The sequence below is a fragment of the Lampetra planeri genome, chromosome 25 (genome assembly GCF_965212315.1).
Source record: "Lampetra planeri chromosome 25, kcLamPlan1.2.h2, whole genome shotgun sequence".
Lineage (NCBI taxonomy): Eukaryota > Metazoa > Chordata > Hyperoartia > Petromyzontiformes > Petromyzontidae > Lampetra > Lampetra planeri.
This window is the reverse complement of record NC_136131.1, coordinates 10,506,731-10,528,745: the sequence shown is the minus strand read 5'-3', so window position 1 is coordinate 10,528,745 and position 22,015 is coordinate 10,506,731. Positions and strand designations below refer to the sequence as shown.

The window sequence follows — 22,015 nt, the reverse complement described above, 5'->3', positions numbered from 1 at the left end:
CAAAATAAAAACGAAAACATGTAAACCATTAACATCCCAAACCAGAGCAATATATGCTTTTCTAAATTAAATCTTAAAATAAAAAAGAATTGAATAACATGGCGTAAACTTAGACAAAACGTACATTGTTTTAACATGTGCTCTTTCACCATGCGTTACTTCTCTGGTTAAATTTTCGCTATATATGCCCTGCCGCATTTAGAATTGCTCTGCACGTCTTGACGAGTGCGGTTACAATGCTGTCATGAACAATAACCAATGTGCCAATTACTTCATTTTTCACATGGGAGGACACCTTCCACAATTTATTTGAGTAAAATTTTTATCATTACTAAATCTATCTGAAGCCTTATATTGGTTAAGCGAAAATGTCCACCTCACACATGCTCTGCATTTAAACTTACTTTGAGTCACAACAAGTCATGCAGTTTTGGGAATTTCACTTACACGAAGCTGCTCCTATAACAATGTTGCCTCGGTTTTTAATTACACTATGTGAAATTGAATTAAGATTTCCAGTGAAATGAATGTGGGAAAACAACTTACATACTCCTAAATAAGGACACATGTGCAAATTAAAGTTCATACAGTCTCAAAACTGGAATCGTACAATATATCGTATATCTGTTTTGGAGGTTTGGAGGCTGCACGCAATAAAGTGCAAGCCTTTAAAACTGCTGCTGAAACAGCAGCACAATTTGTAACCCTTGAATGTGTATCTCTTGGTCAGCTGAAATGCTCAACACCTCTGGCAAGCAGTCTGTACAAAGCTGGGGGCAATGTAGTGTTGTGGCGAGTAGGGCCTTGTTTATTTAGGGTTTGAGGCCTATGCCTCTAATCCCACTAATTCCCACAGCATGTAAAGAGGCTTAAGTGGCTCAGGTCACCTGACCGCCCGCAGTGTGGCCAATATTTAGGATTTCAAAGGATACCTTTTGGTGACCTTTCTGAAATGCTGTCTTCGGCTAAAATTAGCCTCTGTGGACAACCGTAAACACACTTTGACTGTAATTTTAGACGAACCTTTCAATCCACAGTTATTGGTATGTCACAGGAGGCAAAATGGGATTGTTTGAAAATGAAATAATGCGCTGTTTGACCACTAAATAACGGATTGGTTGCCACAAAAGGGAATCATTTGTTCTTAGATCGTGAGATTATTAATATGACCACTTAGGTAACCCAAATTTACCGTAAGTACTAAAACCTAGTTTTGTAAATTCCTGATACATGTATTCTTTGTATATATGCCATTATATTAATATATCCCCGTGTGATTTTGCAACAATTATTCAGCATTGCTTTTGCATTTTATTTGACATTTTGCAAGGGGCATATTGGGACCTTACCAAATATTTTTCAAATAATTTTTCCGTTTAATATGTTTTATTTTCTTAAAATGAAAGTGTAACTTCTTTTTTATAATAGGACAAACGATTAATTTGCGACAAATAAGTACTGAATTAAATAAAGCCAAACAAAATAATAAATTAGCAATCACAAATATCCCCACCATTTTCCATGTAACACCTGGAGGATACTGCAAATTCTAGAAATCAGCTTTGGTAATCATTTTCTTATTAATTCAAGCCTACTTTCATACCATTAGGGGTTTTTTTTCAAGAACTGGATTTCAACAGCACTGGAAGTGAGGGCACAAAAACTCCTCGTTTTTTGTGTGATTGGCTGACTGAATGGGTCTCAACTGTTCAAGATTTGCGGAATAGCCAGGGCAAAGATACCCTGCTGGTTTCTTTCAGGCTAATGAATTTTAATGAAGTTGCCTCGTATAATTCACGCACCGTGGGCCGCAAAAAAAAAGGTGCCAAGGCACATGAGATCACGCAGTTCTCACACTCTGGCCAATTGACAAGCCACTTTAGCAATTAGGCCAATTAGACATGACATGGCAGTGTTGTGTGTCAGTGGTGCGAAGCCGTTTGCAGGTGAATTGTAGAAAATGTTCTTTCGTGATTTGCTTGCGCGGAAACAAAAAAAAAAATCTCAATAATTTCCTCGTGGCCAAAACAGATCAGAAGTCGTAATATTCTGTGTACGCGCCGGAGATTAATCAAAGTGATTGGCCCGTTGCACTCTGCCGTGAATCACCCATGTGCAGACGCACGCTTGATAAATGAAACGTGACAAATTGCTGTGCATCGTACGACAGTGGTACAACGGGCTATGAAACGGGTGGGGGGGTGGGGTTGCTGCAAGATCGTGTACTTGAGAGATGCAAACAAGCGGCCGATAAATTATTATTGGCCAACTTAACCACCGGTTTTGAAATCTTACGCCTGAGCTCACATGCATTATGATACAAACCAGGCTATCGATGACCACTATTGGATTTCAAAATGCTGTAATCCGTTAATTTTTCAGCCACTATTGATTGATCGACAACATTACAATGATTGATAATTTTACAAATAAGCATTTATTCCCTCGGGTTAAAATGTAATCATAACCCGAACAAGGTAAAGAGTAATAAATTGCCTTCGTCAGAAATGGTGATTTATTCAGCTGTCAAACTAAAGTAACGACGTCGCTTAAGTCTAATATACATGGAAATTATAGTTCAGCTTGAGAAGAAGAAGAAAAACTCAACGTAGTCAAATATAAAAATGAATAAAAACTGTTTGGAATTATTTTTGAATGGGTGGTGGCAATTCACGCAGTTCACAGGCAGCTCGCTCCGACTGTCACAAAGAGGGCTTTGAGTTTCTTTTTTCTCTCTCTTTTACGACCGGCGCGACAATAACTCCGCTACTTGTTTAGTTTTAAAGAGGAGTCCTTGTTCTGTTACTTTCAGCTGCCTCGTTTCATCAAAACAATATTATTTCAAAGGTCAGCATGCAGTTCACGTTTTGTTTGTACATTTTGCACTTGGCAACGCACGGTTATGAGAAGTCAAAAGCGAATTCACCCAATTAGGTGGCTGCATTTAATTGGTTTCGCTTGTGTGATTCATCAGTTGTATTTTTCAGATATCTCTTTTCCGAACGTTTGTATACACAAAGCTGTTGTCGATCCACGATTTGATGAAGGCCTCGCCATGCCGTGGGAGTCATACCGGGGAAGGAGAGGAACATAGACGTAGGAGCATGGAAGTACAGTATAATAATGGTTTTTACTCTTCTTTACAACATCATTTATCATTTATCTTGCAGTGTAGTGTACGATGCCACGATAATGAATAATAAAAGCCTTTTAGTTGAAACACTTTTTACTTTAACTCTTGCTTCAAAGAAACCTACCCGTTGGGTTTAAAGGAGAGCTCCTTCGGCTGCTTCTCCGAACGATGTGTATGTGCAACCATGGTGTTAGTTCACTGCCAAATGAAGGCCACTCCATGCCTACGTGGGTCGTGGGGGGGGGGGGGGTATTTGACCATACTTCACTAGGCTGATCAGTGCGGCTTTGGTAAGGTGGGAGGCATAGACGCGGAAGCATAGAAGTATTGTACAACATTGGATTCTGCTGCCTATGACAACCTGGCACACCCATTGATGACATTGTCCAGGCTGAGCCCAGCTTAGCTTCCATGGTCTGCTGGGATCCGGCACAGTATACACGATGTGGGAGAGATGGAAGTTTCTCTTGTGTGTCATCACGTGCCCCCAGTGTGCGTGTGTGAGCGTGGTAGTGTCGCGGTTAGCGCACTGCGCTACGAACCCGATGACCCGAGTTTGATTCCCGCTCACGGACAGCACCAGTGACAGCACCAGTGACAATTAATTGAACCGATGCTGCGCCTCCCCTAGGTAGACTCAGCCTCAAATCACTACTTGGTGCGGTGTGTAAACATCGCCACTATGGAGACAAAGGCTTCCCTGGCGTGGTGTTCGCCACCTACCCCCTCGTATGCCGTGGAGGACTGCATAGGTTCTCGCTAACAGCACTTGACCCACCAACAGTCTGTTCAGGCTATACTAGGTGATCTTTGTCTCTGTGCATAAGCGCACGTGCTTATGTGGTTCATGTGAGAGAGTGCGCAATCGCTGGAAGACGCGAGTCGCCGGTGCTTAATTTCAGCCGGGTCTGTGGATCGGCGAGCCGAAAAATTCCTCCGTCGCCACCACAACACGTCCAGCAAACCTCTCGCTTTGGCCGTGGCTGCTACGTGGCACGTGCCGACTCTCAGAGCGACCTGAACATATTCCGTGAAAAATTAAGCCCCGTGCTTCGCCCAATATGGGGACGTGGGCGTGGGGTGCAATTCTAACCCCCCCATCCCCCCTCTCCCACCCTCTTCCCCAATGCAGTTCCGTGTCCCTGTCCCTCACTCCCACCCATGGCTGCCAGGGCCCTCGCCACCTCCTCCTAATTGCCTCTCTGAGCCCACCGGTGGCGTGGCAGCGTGGCACGGCCGGCGACGTCTCGCCGCGTTAACCCCCCCCCCCGCTCCCGAGACGGCGGCCCTCGCCGACGGGCGCAGCGACTTTAATTGCGGCGTGACAAATGCGCACTCGTTTTTCCTGCCGGAGCGTCGCGCGGCCCGCTTGTTGCCATGCTACCCGCTTGCCAGGTGCCTATGTGGCTATTGACAGTTGCCTAACCACTGCACCACCGCTCCCTTTGCTATTACGTAGGGTGCTTCAGAAAAATGTGAACACTTCTGAGATTTTGCAACAATGCCATGGAGACATGTGCTGCCTCCGGGCTCTGGGAGACCACCTGGAGAAGATTCCAGGCACGTGTTGACAGCGATGGCGAACAAGTGGAGACTCTTTGACTTTTTGAAGCTATTAACATCACATTTGTTATCATGTTACAGTGTATTACTCGTTCTTTTTTCCATGTGGAATGGCGGTTGTTGTTATATCTTCATTCAAATCGGGCACAAGTTTTTGTATGGGGTGCGTGTTACTTTTCAGAGCGTCTTATGATCTGGTTATATGTATATACATATATATATATATAAATAGGTAAAGGTTCAGCCCCGCAATTGCTTCATCACGCCACTCCTGGCAGAGGGAGACTCCGCTTCGAGGGCGCTCTCGAGTGAATCCCGCCTGGGAGGGTATTCGTGGCCTCTTCCACATGGGCCAGACGTCCTGGAGTCGGAACGGCAACGCGTAGCATCTACAAACACGCGCGCACAGAATGGGGGTTTTGTTCCGAAAGCCCGGCGCGTTATGCAAAGCGCCGCGGCACTGTGCGGTGCAGGCTGGGGCGCGGCGCGGCGCCTGCAGACGGGGATCGCCGTGCGTCGCGTTCCGGGTGTGCGCGTGTGCTCGCTCGCTCGCTCGCTTTCTCGCTCGCTCGCGCCGGCGAGCGTCGGTGAGCGTTGGCGGAGGGAGAACGAGGAGCCGCACACCCCAAGCATCAAGTCCGTGTCACCCACCCCCACTGGTTGCTAAGTAGCCGTCAGAAGCCATTATCAGGCGGCGAAAGTTGCCCCGAGGCTGGAAAATCTGTACTGGGCCAAGTGGAAAAGAAAAAGGAACCAAAAAAACCCTGCTTAACCCCTTTGCGCACTCCATTGTACAATGCCCTTTTAATACCATGATGCTATTATGGTCAAACCCTAACGCATCGCTCGCATGTGGCACACGTTATGAAAACGTGTGGCGGTGGAAATGTGTCCGTGGCAGCTGTTGAATACAACTGTTATGCTACGAGAGCACTTTTTATAATAATAATGCTGATGTGAAGGCCGTGGTCAATCGCTAAGCCATTCTAATTCTAGTAGGATGGTGTTTCGGTGGAATTGTATTTCCTTTGTTAGTAACCAAAATTAAAATACGTTATCCATAAATACGCAAAAAATAAACATTCCCAATCCATATTGTTGAGCTTGTTAGTGGAGAGACACTTTGACATCGATGTCGAAATTTTGAACACCTTCCGAGAGGAATATCCATCGAGGAGATGGAGCGACTAAATCAGCTCGTGTGCCGGGTGCTCAATGGATTGTTGCATTCCACACAACCGAGTGAGCAGTGGATTGATCATGGCTGATGAAGCTGATGGATATGTTATCCCGAGAAAAGGCATGCCTTTTTGCGATGAATTGCATTCCATTTAGCCACCATCTCGCGGCCGTGTGTTTTCACTATTGATGTGAGCGCTAACGCGACCACTGGATTTGCTACTGGGAGTGCGGATGCGTGAGGGTTTTGTGTGAAGTGGTCAGATCTAACGCAGTGTCAGTGGTATTTAAGTAATCAATCGCATCCTGAGATAAGTATGGTTCTGCTGGGAGAGGAGAAATGTCAATAAAATTTAGAGCGGCGGTTGTGTCTGGGGGTAGTCTTCAATTTGAAATGAACTCTAACCAATAACACATGAACATGCCCCGATCCACATCAATATTTGAAGAAAGTTGGGAAACACTCATAAAATTATTTACCTGCCCTGTGCAATATATGCCATGCACTGCCATACTACGGTAACCATTGTAATGTAAGATTTTAAAAAACACCCAAACCCACTCCTCTCTAATTATACATTAAACAATTAATCCAGAAAAAAAAAAGTACAAAAAAAAATGCCAAAATGTGGCACATGACACAGTGTATACCTCCACATAAAATACAATTTTCGAGGTTGCAATGTTAATTAAGGCTTAGATGTATCTGTTCACGTGATGACTTTCAATGGCCAAATGAAAACAATTACATACATTGACAAATCATTGCCGTCATCATCATCAGCCGTGATCAATCCACTGCTGGATGAAGACTGTCACGTCATCCACTGCTGGATGACGTGACAGTCTACCGAGGACCTGCACACCAGCTGATTTAACTGCCACCGGTGATGACTGCTGGTGTACGCGCGGCTATTGCATCATTAATAAAGGTGATGTGCGGGGTTAGATCCCTCGACTTTACATTCCCGAACGTGCACTTAGAAAGTTTGGCATTTTTTTGGAGGTGGGGGGGGGAGAAAGTCGAGTTTACCCGCGATTGAGAGGCTGTGATGCCGCGTGATGTGTGTGTGTGTGCTTCGAAAGTATTACCCAAGTGCGCTTGTGTGGAGAGTATTTAAAATACGGATTTATAGATTCTAATCCAAAAATTGGGGCGTTGGAGAAAACTTGCACGAGTGTCTCGGCTCTACTGATAATTATCCTTGGTCGTGTCAGGGTGAAGTTTCACAGTTCGAGACGTGGTATTGTGCTCTATGCCTTTGCTCGCCTGGAGCAGAAGTAGATGCCATCAACATGACGCGTTGCAATGCTTCACTGGTGGGGGGGGGGGCATTAAGCAGTAATTACTGCACTTCGCTACGAAGTTGGCCCGCACCTGGGTTTGATCCCAAGCCATGGCTAACATCAACTATGCCCTCACACACTATTTTTTCTTGTTATATCATCAGTTGTTTATAAAAGACAAGACCAATTTTTTTCCTATAGTTTTTATTCCATTCTGGATGACTCGCTCTGCTTAGGCGTCTTGGCTACTCGGCAGCAGCGCAGTGCACAATCTCTGCAGCGGTTGAAATACATGTCTTAAGAAGGCTTACCGACAACATATTTTGTAGGTAATTATGCAATGCGGCTTTGCACATGTACATATATACGACGCATTAACAGTACCTTGTACAGCAATGATTATTACAACAATTTGTCAGCTGCCTGTTTAGTAATTCAGTAATTGCCACAACATAGGGGCGAGGTGCACCATCGGCAATCGGAGAGCACTGCCCTTGAGCTCGCTGCTGCTCGTTCTGCTCGTGCTACTTAGAGCAGTTCGTGAGTGTTCATGGTTTAGCGGCCTATGTACTATCTGGAGTAGGCAGCAAATGAATAAAATACCTTTTTTTTTGGCCTTTTTGTTCTTAACCAGATGTCACAGCTAAGTTAGGGCCTGTTGTTAGGAAAGGAGCCCGATTGTTCAGAGACATGGGAAGTGGAATGATAGAAAACTCCACGAGCCTTTTTTTTTTATTCTCCAAAGAGCTGGGAGTAACAGTGCTGTGTTAAAAAAGAAAGTACGACTCGGAAATGCAAATGTCCTGGAAGCTTTGTGTCGATAGAGGCTAATTGGCTATTCGCCTGATTACAGAGAAGAGGTTCCTTCTGAATAATTTTCGCGGCTGTCCACCGGTTGTGCGTTTTTTTTCGCAATCTTTTTTGTTGTTGTATTGTTAATATTATTCCAACCTTGTTCTTACTCTCCAAGCCTTAAATATTCATGTTTTATTGCCAGGGACATTCAAATGTAATGGACGTGGGAGAGAAATGTTTCGTGGTTTGCTTATAAAATTGACAAAAAGAACAAAACATAATTTGAAATATACGCTCTGAAGTGCATATATAAAAGGCACGTTTGAGTGTTGCAGCAGAACAGATGATGATGATGGTGGTGGTGATGATTTTGCTTAACTATTACCACGTTTAAGATTAATTGGCCCGCAAAATTTTAACAGCTTCAAATTGTTAATCATAGCAAATTAGCGCCAGTAAATCTCAATTAACTGTTTAACCCGCCGTACTTTTATTCCAGCCAATAATTTCGGCAGTAAAAAATGAAATAAAAACTTACAACTTCTTTAACGATATATATTTTTTTGCTAAATGTCCTTCTAACGCTTTACAAAAAAAGATGATAGAAACAAAAAAATGGTTAAATAAGGTTTTTGTGCAAATGCGGTCGCGGTATATATTTTTTCCCCCTCCCCTCCGCTCAGCACTTGAGCCAAGCGCACTGTTTTGGATGCATAATTCAAATGCCCTGCAGGCAATGCTTTCAAGGTCTGCCTTGCCTCGGGGAAGGAAGAGACAACAGCTGTTAAGAGGCACTGATATCGCGCTAACGCCCGGACAAATAGAGGCGACCGTCCGCTGGAACCCCGCTCATAAATTATTATCATGCACAGTCGCCCGTGCTTATATGTCGGCGGGCTGGGGCCTTGCAGTTCAGTTGCCCCCCCCCCCTTCATCTTGGTCTGTCCGTGCGTGTGCGTCTACCGGCCGTCTGTGTCCTGCATTCAAACTTCAAAGTGATTTCTGGATAAAGGGGAGCATTGAGGCGGCGCTCACCTCCTGCTTACAGCCCTGAAAGTCAGTGGCGGAAATTCCACATTGATATGGAGTGGACGAGTCCATCCGTAGCCAATCACCGTTGACTTCCACACAGTGTCACGCCAACTTTATCGACTGCAGAGGGATGATGGGTTTTGATTGCGAGCCGCTCGCTCTGGCGATGAGATGCCTGGCCAGATGTGTGTGTGTCTGTGTGTGTGTCTGTGAGTGTGTCTGTGTGTGTGTCTGTTGGACTTTGTAAACATTCTGTTTCTCTTCTCGGACTGCTCAACTTTGGCATTCCATGCCACCGTCTCTTTTCCCAAGTTCTTAGAATAGCCCTGTGCTTTACATAAGTGATGATGATGATGATAATGACGATGTCAGCACCACGCACCAAATCTTACGAAAGCTATGAATTTACCGGGCGTCTGCCACCGAGCCAACGCTCATCCTCAGCAGCCTTGTTCTATCCTCTGATGGATGAAAGCTTCTCAACATTGTCACTGTCCCCCATGGTCCAACAAAGCCACGCATCCATCTCACTCCTGCACCTGAGCCGTTCTCTTTGCGCATTCCCTGTGGTGGTCATCCTCTGGGGCGTGTTCCCTGCTTTGGTTGAAATTCTGTCGCCAGACTCATTCATCGCGCAGCATCCCCGGAAGGGATGATGGCCGATAATCGGCTGCAACAACTGCACACTCACAAGTTTAGTTTTTTGTTGTTTTTCTGAGGTCTTAAAGCAAGCGATCCACCACCTCGTATCAAGATCGGCTTCCACAAAATTACGTCACAAAACCACTTCCAAAGATCCACACTGTATGTGCTTGTGCGAAGAGGGTTCATCACTTGTGAATCGCACATTTTTTTTCTATTAATTCCCAAAGCTAGAAATTGGCCAAATCTTACAGGTAATTTTTCTTTGGCTTGCAGTCCTCGGAATGGTAACTGATGCAGGGGGCCAATCGTTTCACGAGACTTGGGAACGCCGTTTGATCGCGAGCAGGCTTCGCTAGGATTCAAACCAAGGCCCTGAGTAGCATGGGGGGCCAGCTCAGCGCTCTCATCCCCACGGCCACCTCAGCGCTCGACATGTTTTGCTCCCACGAGCGGCTGTCTCGCTCGCGCGAAGAGACAGAGGGGTGCGAGAGGGGGAGGGGGGGTGGCAGATTCGGAGGCGACGTTTAAAGCGGATCTCTGATTTCACATCACGGGTCCCATTTTTGGGGGGGAAATTAGGGAAATGTCACCAGGAGGTTGAAACCGCGTCGTCACACGTGGGATTTGCACGACGGAGGCGTAAACACGCGCGCTCTTAATTCGCGGTGTCTAAACACGGGGACTCTGGTCGAATTAGCGCACGCCAAAGCACACATTTCCCAGCATGATCACCGTAATGCTTTCTGCCATGCATGCACAAACCCCCCCCCCCCGCCCGCCCCAGCACAGCCACATAAATGTTATAGCCTTTAAATGAAAGCTGTATGGAAATTGCAGTGATACACGGCGCATTCATATTAGCTCCGTGGTTTTTTTTTTGCGTAGAAACTGTTTTCCCGTTGCTTAATTCTTCACCTGCATTCCCTAGCACTGTCTCTATGCAGCAGCTCACACTGTGCTACGGTATAACGCTTGATAGTTATCATATGAATGTAATATACAACAACCCTTTTTTGCTGGGTAAAGGCCTCGCCGTACTTTCTCGGTCATGGGAGGGGGTTGCTTGACCATACTTCACCACGACGGTCAGTTCTGGTTGCTGAAGTGGGATGGGGGTGGGGGAGTGGGGGTAATGGCCCAGAACTGGTTGAGATATCACCTGGCATTGATGTTAGCCATGGCCGAGAATCAAACTCGGGTAGCTAGGACAATGCACTGTGACGCAGCGCTCACCCGGAGTTTATCCTGCGTACAGAATTTGCCTCCGATGTTAGCTAGCCGTGGTCGGGCGTCGAACTTCAGGTTGGCGGGTTCAGAGCGCGGCGCGCCAATTGCTGTGCCGCCGTTCTGCCTTGATATTTATATATTTATATATATACACACGTTTAATTTGTTCCCGGGCAGTGTACGGCACGAGTCGTTTTTCTGCGCGGAAATCAATGCGAAACAATTGACATGTTCCTGAAACTTATCGAGCTGCCCTTTCACAGATGTAACCCCGACCCATTTCTTTTACACATTTGGCTAGCTAATAGGTGTGCGCAATTCAGATGACACACGCAGTATGGCTCTGTTGTGGCCACTCCAGACCGCTGACGTGATTCCCAGCGCCGGGCTCCCTCGAGTTTATTTTTTTGTTAGCGTTGTCACCGTAAACTCTGACCCCCCACCCGCCCGCCCCCCCCGCCCCCCCAAGATGCACATTGCACGGCGTTATTGGCAACACTTTAACGCAGCCATCTATCTTGGCGCGAGCGACGTTCTAACCGAGGTTAGCATGAATGGGGGGATGGGCGATCTTTGTGGTGAAGGAGCTGAAATTGTACCCTGCTTGCAAAACTCGAGCAGCGTGTTGTTGGTAGTTGCATTGAGAGTACGTTTTATATATATATATTTTGCTCCTGCCATTCTCAATTATACCAATGTAGCTTTAAGGTTCCCCCCCCCATACTGCACCATCTTGTTCAGTGAAGGTTGCTGATGTGGGGGGTGCAGGACCAGGTTGGGTATCACTCCTCACTGACATTAGCCGCGGCTGGTAACCGAACTCGGATCAGTGAGTTCATCGGGCAGCGTGTGTGCTAACCACTGCACCACCGCTCCACTCCCAACTGTGTGTGTGTATATATATCAATATAAAATGATATATATGACCACAAATCCAAGCTCACTGATTTCTAGCAGTACACCCAGGCAGTGATGCAGCATTTATTGAAAATGGTGCAAATTGAAATGTATTGATTCTTGGAGCAACAGTTTACTCATTTTACCGGTTCTCAGTAGGTACAAATATTTTGCGTTGCTCTGTCTGAGAGAAAATGCTTTAAGATAAAATAAATGAACACTTTTTTACGACTCGCCGCTGTTTGTTCGGCAATAGCTCATCGTCCTTGCCTTTGGTTCCAGACGATGCCAGTTCCAATCCACGTTAAGGGGTCTAAGAAAAGCCCTGCAGGGAATCTTTCAGATAAGGTCACTGTCTGTCGACTGCATGACCATGGGGATAGATCGGTGGCGCAGCGGTTAGCGCACTGGGCTATGAAGCCGACCTGGACCACCTCCTCCCTCACCAACCCGGATGGTGAAGTATGGTCAGACAGCTCCCGTGACCCGTGACCGATGCAGCGTCGGTAGAGGCCTTTGCCCAGGCGTGGCATTGACAAAAATCCGTGCGTTGTTATTTTAATGTTGTAATGCTTTTAATTGTTTAGTTCTATACGTGTATGCGGAGCAGCTTCCAAGACTAAACTTCACTCTGTCCTGTGTGCCTCCGCAGGGGACGGGATGGACAACAGTGTAGCCTCCGAGGGCACGGGAGACGATGACGATCCGGACAAGGACAAGAAGAGGCAGAAAAAACGTGGAATCTTCCCCAAAGTTGCGACCAACATCATGCGCGCCTGGCTCTTCCAGCATCTGTCGGTAAGCAAAATGCTCCTTCGCTGCCGCCACCTCCTACCCATCGTGATTGCGTTGTTGTCGTTTTGTTTGTTTTGTTTTCTGCTGTTTCTCTTTCCCCAATGTCATCCCAAATGTGCTCTTTGCGTCGTGATGTGTGGGGGGGCGTCCATTCGGCGATCGAAACTTCCCCGTGTTCGAGTGTGGTCCGTGGAAGCATATGTCACCGAACTACTGCTGAGATCGCTTCAAGTGATGTCATATCACCGCAATGAGAAAGCACATTCCCATCCCAATATTTTTGTATTCTCGGAATGGGAGTTGATTCAAATCAAGAGCAGAATCGAATGCTATATGATGGCTGTTTTCTGTAACACTATACAGCATGTAAAATTTAAGTTTTATAGGTCTTGTAGAACATTAAAATTTACGTCACTCGGTCACCCAATCACGAAAGTCTATATGTATTAGATATAATCCGAAAACCTTCAGCCCAATCGTTGGGCTCAGTATTTAAACAAATTAACTCCATCTAATATCTACAGGTACATAATCACGCTTTCCTACAAATATTGTGCAAAAATTTACATTAATATTAATTCATAATATGCATGAAGATGAAATGTGTGCTCATTACTGTGTTTGGTGGCACGAATTAGCTTGCAATTAATTCACGAAGAGGAAAGAACACACACGCACATTACACAATGATAGATGTTTAGCCTTGCTTTTTGAATTTATTTACATTTACATTTCAGAGCGGTCAAACGCATCTGAATAGTTCGTCTTTTTTTTCAAGAGTGTCAAATGTTTTCTATATTGGTAATTCACGTGACACTGGATGCGAATTTCTAATTGCACCAAAGGATGACACACTGCGGGAAATTGTTTAGCATTTCAGTCGGATGTTACAATTTAATGAATTGGGGGGGTGGAAGCAGCATCTCTTATGATATCAGCAGGACATCTATCTTTATTTATATATACGTATAAAACTAAATATATGAAAAGCAGCAAAGAAATATTCGCTGATTTTCTTTTTCCCTTTTCACCCCGCGGTTGGATTTTAACAAATTCATTAGCGGCGATAGCAGGCGATGTGAGGCTGGAATGAAAGCAGCAAGGGTCTGTGGTTGAGTGGGTGGAGGGGACCAGGGCTGGGGGTGAGTGAGTGAGTGGGGAGGCGGGCAGTCGTGGTGGTGGTGGTGGTGGTGATGGTGGTGATGTGTAGCGCACTTATTCTTTCAAAACTTCCTTTAGTTAGGGGAAGAAAGAGCACAGCGGTGGGGTGTGCACACCCAATGGGTCCCGCCGCCGAGGGGGCTTGTGATGGATGTTCGCTCATTGGAATAGAAGCCCTCGCCTCTAAGCCAATAACGCGTTAATTGGGAAGCTCATGGGAAGAGACAACTGTGCAGCCGGTTGCCGGCATTTCTCACGTGCTCACGTGTCGGCAGATGCACAGGGGTGAGGTTGCCAAGGTGGAACGCTCTGCCGTAATATAAGCGGAAGATATATGTTGCCTACCTGTATCGCTCGTTGGGGGGTAAAGCGGTGGGCGCGATGATTAGCGCAGTGTCTTGTGAGCCTGGAATCGCTGTAAAGGCTTTCAGCTGTGGTGAGCGATGGGCAAGCTGGGCCTGGAGCCCAAATCTGCGCTGACTGGCGTGGTGAAGTATGGTCAATAAGGTGAAGCCTTCAGCTAGCAGTGGAATGAGAAAGGGGCGTTACAAGACATGCGTCATGTGGCTGGGTGGCACAGCAGTAGAATGTACTGCCGACAAGGTGTAGGCCCTGAGTTCACATCCCAGTCTGGGGTCAACTCAGGTACTTCTCTAGGGAGAGTATAAAATTAGTACCACTTTGTGGGGAAGTGAACAGCAATTGTTCTTTAGGAGAACTCAACCCCGCCATAGGAATGTGGAATTGCCACCATTGTCTTAGGGCTGCAGGCAGCGGTGGAGCACTGACTGCCTTGCACTCAGTTCAGCAGGAAACCCACTCTGTCTTGTTTTTGTTGTGATTTAAACGGCAGACAGAGCATCCTCTTACAGCGACAACTCTCTCTATGTGTATTCAAAATATAAACGGCGTTACTTTGTTATTGTCTGCTCTTACAGTGGCGCACGTCAAATAGAATGGAAATTGGTAAAATGTTGAAGAAGTGTCCCCCAAACACGGGCAGCAGTGTTACTAGTGAATTGTGAACTCGCTGAACCAATGCCATTTCACGTCAATAGCATCGACTCTCCATGGATTCTGTGTTTTTTTATTGCATTCCAAGAGCATTCATGTGAAGTGTATTGTGGAGAAGTTTATAGTTTACAATGTTTATTCCTTGAGAAAATTATATTAAAAAATACATGAAAAAGAAACAAGTCTTCTAAATCGTGTTATCATCATCATCACCACCACGACTAGCCTACCACTGCATGAGGGTTTCCCCACGCCATCAACATCTCTCACGATTCTGCAATTGTAGTAACCCCCCCCCCCCCCCCCCCCCCAGCGTGATTTCAACGCTCCATCTCCTGAGAGTGGCAGGAGCCCTCGGACACGTTCCATTCCTTAGCTGCCGCTCTGTCGTGGGTCCTGACCGCAGTCCGCCATCATCTTCTCGCGACGTGTTCTGCCCGAGCCCGCTGAGTGTCCTAAACACTTTGGACTAAATAATTTTGTCAGCCTACCAAAAAGCGGTGCGAAACACGCAGGTTGATGTTTTGATGTCAATACGTTACCCATATTGCAATGAAGTGTTCAATGCAAATGCATGCGAGGCTATTAGTTGCTGCTTCTAAATATATAATACAACGGGTTTTTTTCCTCCCACCCCCGCTCCCAACTAAGCCATGGTAAAAACGTGAGATTTCCAAGTACACAAAGAGCCCTCAGTCTCAATTAAGTGGAATACACGGGGTTCTAGTGGATTGTAGCTTTGCAAATGATGCATCATTGTGCGAGCGGTGTCTATTGTGCACCCAGCCACAGCTTAGGCCTTGGAGTCATGCTCAGTGCCAGAATGTTGGGCAGTTAATGTATCCAAGGCCAAAGGAATAGCGGAGCGCTCAATGCGCTCCCAAACTCGTGACTACGCGTGGTGTGGAGAAACGGTGAAATAGCCACCCATTAATCCAACCCCGGGTATCACGCTGGGACCTCTCACAGACCCAGAGGCCCCCTTCGTTACCGAGTTTTGCTGATGGGCTGAGACCACCCCTGAAGAGAAGCGATGCTAAAATGTGGATAAACGGCGAATTTCTTTTTCGGTTAATAATCGGCACCGAAGATCACTCATCAGCCATACGGAAGAAGAATGAGACCAAGGATCGCTGTGTTTTAATTGTTATTTCAGCAGAGAGCAGTTTATGGCGATGCTGCCACCATAGATACCCCTTGCGAGACATCGCAGGAGTACGTAGACATCGCAGGAGCTTGGGTGATGTTGTAAAGTCGCTTTTGTGTTTTGTTCATATAATAATGCTCAGCAGCAACCCCCCTCCCCCAATGTTTGATTTGTTTTGCCATACACATCTGCCAGATTGCTCTATCATGATTTAATTTATTTATTTGAGAGTATATTCTAAATTGTATGCATGTGTGTATGTTGAACATCTTTTGCACCGTACGTAGCCGGCCGTGTGAGAATATTGAGAGTGAAGCAAGGTTAGCATAAAAGCTCTCCGACGATGTCCGGCGTTTTGTCCCACTTGCCGGGAGCTTCCTCAGGTCACTTCCTTGAAAGCCACGTGGCACAAAGCCTTAAACTCAGATGATTCCGAGTGTCAAGCTTGAACTCTAGCTGCCTAGTTAATTTTTCCCGATGAGCACCGGTTGGCTATGTGCGGGTGCAAAATAAGTTCAACGTGCATACGTAAATCACTAGGCCTCAACCAACTTACAATTTCCAATTCGCATATATTTATATATTTATTAGGGGGCACCTACTTATTCTGGCCTGCTCTGTACGAGCACCCACTCTGCAAGATTCTCTCGTTTCGCAATGGGCAGGCATTACCGAGTGGCTGAAATTCCGCTTTTTATTTTTTTTTGTACGTGCGCGTGGGTTCTGGCCGATGCTAATAGTTTCCTACTGAGTGGCCGTATTTACTCGGCAAAAAAGACCGGGTGGGACTGCTTAAAACAATGCGGCGACTCACAGCCCCAGACGTGTTTTGTCTGCGTTTTGTTCCGTTTTGCTGGGCCCGGGGAAAATGTTCTCCACAATCTCTCAGAGAGAGAGAGAGCGAGCGAGAGGGGTGGGTGGGTGGGTGGTTGGGTGGTTAGGGAGAGAGCAGAGGCAGTGCCACTGGCTAATTGCACCGGGCGCGGAATGCGTTTTGTCTTCCGACAAGTTCCAGCAATTAAGGCTCCCCGGCATGGTCGCACTGCCCACACCCACAGAATGCAAGGTTACATCAGTCGAAACGCGGGAGTCTGATGTCGACACGCCGAGGGGCGAGACGCGGGTATGACGCGGCCGCGGAGGAAAGTGTCCAATTATCGCAGCGTTATCCTTGTTTGCGTTTAACGCGGCGGCGACGGTGGCCTTGCGTGGGCAGCGTTTGACGTGAGGTTTCAAGGAAAGCGTGACGTTACATCTTCCGGATGAAAGCGGCCACCTGGACGGCCATTTGGGGGGGGGGGGGGGGGGTGGGCTCACGCAAGCGTGCGCGCGATTTGGGCCATGCTGAGCTAAATGGGGTTTGAAAGAGGGAGGGAAAGGGCCGACGGTTGGATCAGTTTTAAAGTAGATCTCACCAAAAATTGTGTGTCCCGTACAAATTAGGGCCCTCCTAGAAATTGCTCATTGCCCCCGAGGGGCAGGGCACCCTGCTGGTTTAATACAGTGGTTCTCAATCAAGGGCAACTTGGTTTGGGCTTTTTAAAAAAGCATCCTTGGGGGGGTTCGTATGCAGTCGGCTGCCTCACCACGGCGTTTTCAGTCAATACGCACGATGATTTATTGCTCCTTGCCGCCTCCTTGATGTGGTCTTTCCAAGTGAAGGAAGTACTGAGTGATTTTTTGTTTTTGACGCAGAGCCATGAGAGGATTCTATAGCAAATTTGAGACATCCTTTTGCAGGCCAAAGGTTCGGAAAAATATGGGCTTTTTTATATATTTTTTGATACCGGCGTCCGCGATCCATCGATTAACATAAATTCTTCAGCTACGTAAAATAACTTTTTTTCTATTAAAATATTTTTTTTAATCCGTTGTGAGTAATTGTGTCATATGTCCCCTGCAGCCACTAGTGGCCGATACATTCGCTACAAAAATATTATAAATTTTGTACATTAAACCGCGACTTCCTTGAATCGCTGTGAATAACTAAACCTCTACTTAAACGCATCAACAGTCCATCAGCAAAGTGATAGGTTAACATTGTTACAAATTCAAATATAACGATAAATCCCCGCAATAATCAATCCACCAATAGATGAAGACCTCCCCTCTCCATGTTGATCATGAGGGGATGTTCCACCATACTTCACCACGCCGGTCATTGCCGGTTGGTGAAGGGGATTGCTTTATTCGCCACTGAAATAATCTGTATCTTGAATTGAACTTGGGTCGCTTGGGTCACGGCGCAGGGCAGCGCGCTGACCGCTGCACCACCTCTCCAACCGCCATTTGTTACAAGAGCATCTCCGTTCGGTGGAAGGGGGGGGGGGAAACATGTTTTGCTTGCAAGCAACGCTCCAGTTTTCTGAATGATGGTAGAATTCTCTCTTTCTCATTTTCGTAAGAGCGAGCGGGGAAAGGGATTGACCCCTCGGTAAACAAACGGCAACGGTCGCCCGGTTTGAGAGAGTATGTCTTTTTTTTGTTGTCGTGCGCGGATCTGAACGTTGTTCGGCCATTTTTTTTTTAATTCCCGGGGCGCAACGACCGATGGCCAAAACAAAACGTGGCATTGTTGAGATGCTCAAATGAAGGAAATGAAGGGTGGGCGATGACAATTAGTCGAGATGTTTACGTTGGGCTAATCTTATCGCCCGTGGCCGGGCAATGGCTGTTGCCGCAATCCTTTCCACTGCACTCCGGAAAAAATATGGACCCTTGGTCACTCTGCTAAAAGCATCCTGCAAGCAGTGTCCGTTTGTGTTTTGCTTGCTTTTTTTTATTCTTTTCTTCAACTTGCTTTTACACGAAAAAAATTAAGTGTAGGGTTCACGTACAAATTTGCGTCAATTCATTGTAATATATGGCATGGAATGAGTCGAGTTTTTCGCAGCTTTCCACGGTGGTTCAAGATGCAATGTCATACTCTTCCGGAAAAGAGCTTCCTTTGTCACTCTCGTTCAGATGTGTACCATCGATTTGGCTCTAAATTGCTTCAGCGACAGATTAAAATCACCACCATTGTCCATGTTCAATCCACTGCTGGATGAAGGCATCCCCAATCCGCCGCCCACTTCTCGCCTTCCAGCCATGTAATGATCCAACTAGCGCCCGCACGTGAAATTATTTTTGCCATTGCTCTCCCATCTCCTGCGTGGACGTTCGCTCGACGCAGAAGAAAAACGTTTGCTTGCATTGTGGTTCATAATAAAGGTTGTTGGGTTAGATTGCGTCAGTAGAAATGCATCGTAACCCTCCACCACCCGACACAGCCAACCCAAAAACCTCTATCATGAATAATATTGTTCGCGAAAACCTACGTGTTAAAGTGCATTGTGGTTGTTTATCAGTCGTCTTGGTTGTCAAGACGATCACAAACACGTAAAAGGTGTTCTATATAGCGACACAGTTCCCCATGCAAATAATCAGAAAAGTGGCACAACATGGAAGTTTAAACAAGCTGGCTAATGCGCGAGGAAAATCACTTACGCTAAAGAACCCAACGATGTGTATCTTTACAAAACAAAAATCCCACCACCCCCCCCCCCCCCCAGCTTCTATTGTGCGTCCTACGTGATTTCCACGCACTGTAAACCACTCGTCGCCATCCTTCACGGAGGCCGAGGTTTGTCATCCCCCTTTTTAACGCCACGTGGCCTGCCCCAGGTCACGGCTAAAGAATGGTATCACATGATCGCGTTCATCTTGCGCGGTAATCACGAGTGCCACGACGCAGGACGCCGCCACGGTGCTTCACGCTTTGCCGAACACTTATTTTCACTCCTTTAAGACGTACACGGCGAATTCCCGTATTTATAAGGAGGGAACAATATTTTACACCTGGAGAAAATGGCAAAAGGACCGAACATTTTTTTGTTTAAATCACCGGCATGAGCAGAATTGAGGTCTTTCGTAGAAAACGCGGCCTTTTGCTTCGAGAAATTATTTTTGGCAAAAATACCGTTCTTTGTTCATCCACTGCTGGATGAAGGCCTCCCCACATGGGAGTGTTGTCATGGGCTTGTTTGATCATACTTCATGATGGTGGTCAGTGCGAGTTGGGGAGGTGTGGTGGGGTGAGTTCATGACCAGTCTAGATTATCACTCACCGTTGGTATTAGCCATTGCCAGATATCAAACTCAGATCAGCGGGTTCACAGCGCGGCGTGCTAACCACTGTCTTACCGCTCCACCCCCAAATTCCCATGTCATATTCACCACCGTCATCATCAGCTGTGATTTATCCACTACTGGATAAAGGCCTCCTCCTCTGTTGTCAGTGACTTACCGGGAAATGGGTTGAGGTGACACATGGTTAGACTGGCCAGAACGTGTGTAGTTGTCTGTAGAGCTGTTGCTAGATAAAAATGGGCAACTTTGTACCAGGACAAATCGGTGGATTTCACTGACATGTGAGTGGGGGGGGGGGCGGGGTGTACGGGGAGGTTGTGGGGTTGCATCCAGCCTCGACTCGCACGCCCATAGCCTCCTCGCGTGCCGTGTCAGCTCGCACAAATCGCTCCCGTCTCACCGGGCTCAGCAGGCGGCGTTCCCTCCCCCCGCTCGCGGTTCCGAGACCGGCGTTTTCACCACCGGTCTTGAAACTCAATTCCACCCAGCACTGCGGATGCTCGTCGCAGGTTATCTTTTACTTGGCCTATCAAGAAAATTCGAGCCCAGCAGGCTTCGAAGGGGTCGGAGACACTGAGCTTGTACTGCTGAGGTTCTGATATCGATTCTGGGTTTTCTGCCACCTGTGATTAGACTCGTTTCTCAAGTGCAGTACTGATGGTGTCTGCCCAGTCATAACTGACAGCACAGCTCCCCCCAGTCTCCTCCCCGCCCCCCCATCATATTAAATTTGGATTTGCATTTGATTTTGCTAAACTCATATATAGAAGTTTTGGTTGTACTGTCATGGGACAATATCATAGCAGAGATTGTGAGGATTTGTTCAGAATTGCTGTGAGAAATTGTATTCGTGGGGCCATTGTGTGGCACATGGGGGTGTACTGTTTCGTGAGATTTCTGAATGCTGCGTTTCTGGACGCGATGCTGAGAGCACATTTGGAATGCGTTTGTCCTGGAAAAAGAAAATTCGAAAAATAAATGATTAAGAGTAAAAAAAATACTTCTGAAACTATCGATTCCAAACCCATCACAATTGTAAATGAGGGTCTCATTATGCCGCATTGGTCATGTGTGGTGTTTTGACCATACTTCACCATGCTGAACACTGCCGGTTGGCTCAATAGGGGGCTCAGTAACGGTGAATGAGACTCTGTGCTGCAGTCTCTCTCCCCTAAAGTCCCGTATTAAAACTACCACAAAGGACCGTTTTTTTTTTACGAGGTTACTTTTGTGCCAAGAGTGCGGTTTCCACTTTTTTTTTGCGTCGTGATTTTGATTGTGCGGTGCCGCCGAGAGCACGGCAACCCGCGGGACGCAGAGCGCGCGAACGTAAACGACGCGAATCGCGTTGGCCGCTTTCCGATCGGGAATGCAACATTTTCACTCGCCGCAAATTGTTCGCGAGCGACGCTCGACCTTTTTCTCCGTCTGCTTTGCAAGACCGAGGGGGGTGGAACACCACCCCCGCCCGCCCGCCCCACCGGCGGGAGGAATCTTTGCTTGCACGATTCTACAAACTCGGTTCAGATCGGACACCGAGAACAGGAGCAGCAGCAGCGGCGGCGGCGGCGAGTTAAAGTGCCTCGATTCGGCTGCGCGCTCCATATCTCGTTCCTCCATCAAGCTCCCATTTGTCAACGTCCGTTGCCGTCACGTTTGCAACGGGTGCATTTGGAGTTAAGAATTGTAATACATATTACACTGAGGCATACACCAGATACCTGCCCAAACCTCGATATCTGCCAAAAGCCAGACCCCGTGGTATCTGATATTACGTGCCCTCTGATACGTACACGCATATGGATATTCGCTGGGATGGTTACCGTGCTTGGTGGATTTAGGCGAGTCAATTTTGATAGATAGACTGAACGATGGGAAGGAAGAGGGAAATAAACGCCACATTAAATTATTTGCCTCTGTGTGACGTGAGGCAAATGTAAAACAAAGGCAAAGGCCCTTTGTAAATCTGCTGCTGGACAAAGGTTCTTCTGACGGTCCACGAGGGGAGA

At 46.8% G+C, this 22,015-nt stretch overlaps 1 protein-coding gene across 4 annotated transcripts in view; it reads left to right on the top strand.

Annotated features, from left to right (window-relative positions):
* LOC144727448 (homeobox protein Meis1-like) overlaps positions 1-22,015 on the top strand; it is a 141,705-nt gene that overhangs the window by 68,599 nt on the left and 51,091 nt on the right. For all 4 annotated transcript variants that reach the window (XM_078606284.1, XM_078606285.1, XM_078606283.1 and 1 more), the window contains exon 8: positions 12,411-12,556. In XM_078606284.1, coding sequence (XP_078462410.1) covers positions 12,411-12,556 — 146 coding nt within the window. The remainder of the gene's footprint in view (positions 1-12,410; positions 12,557-22,015) is intronic.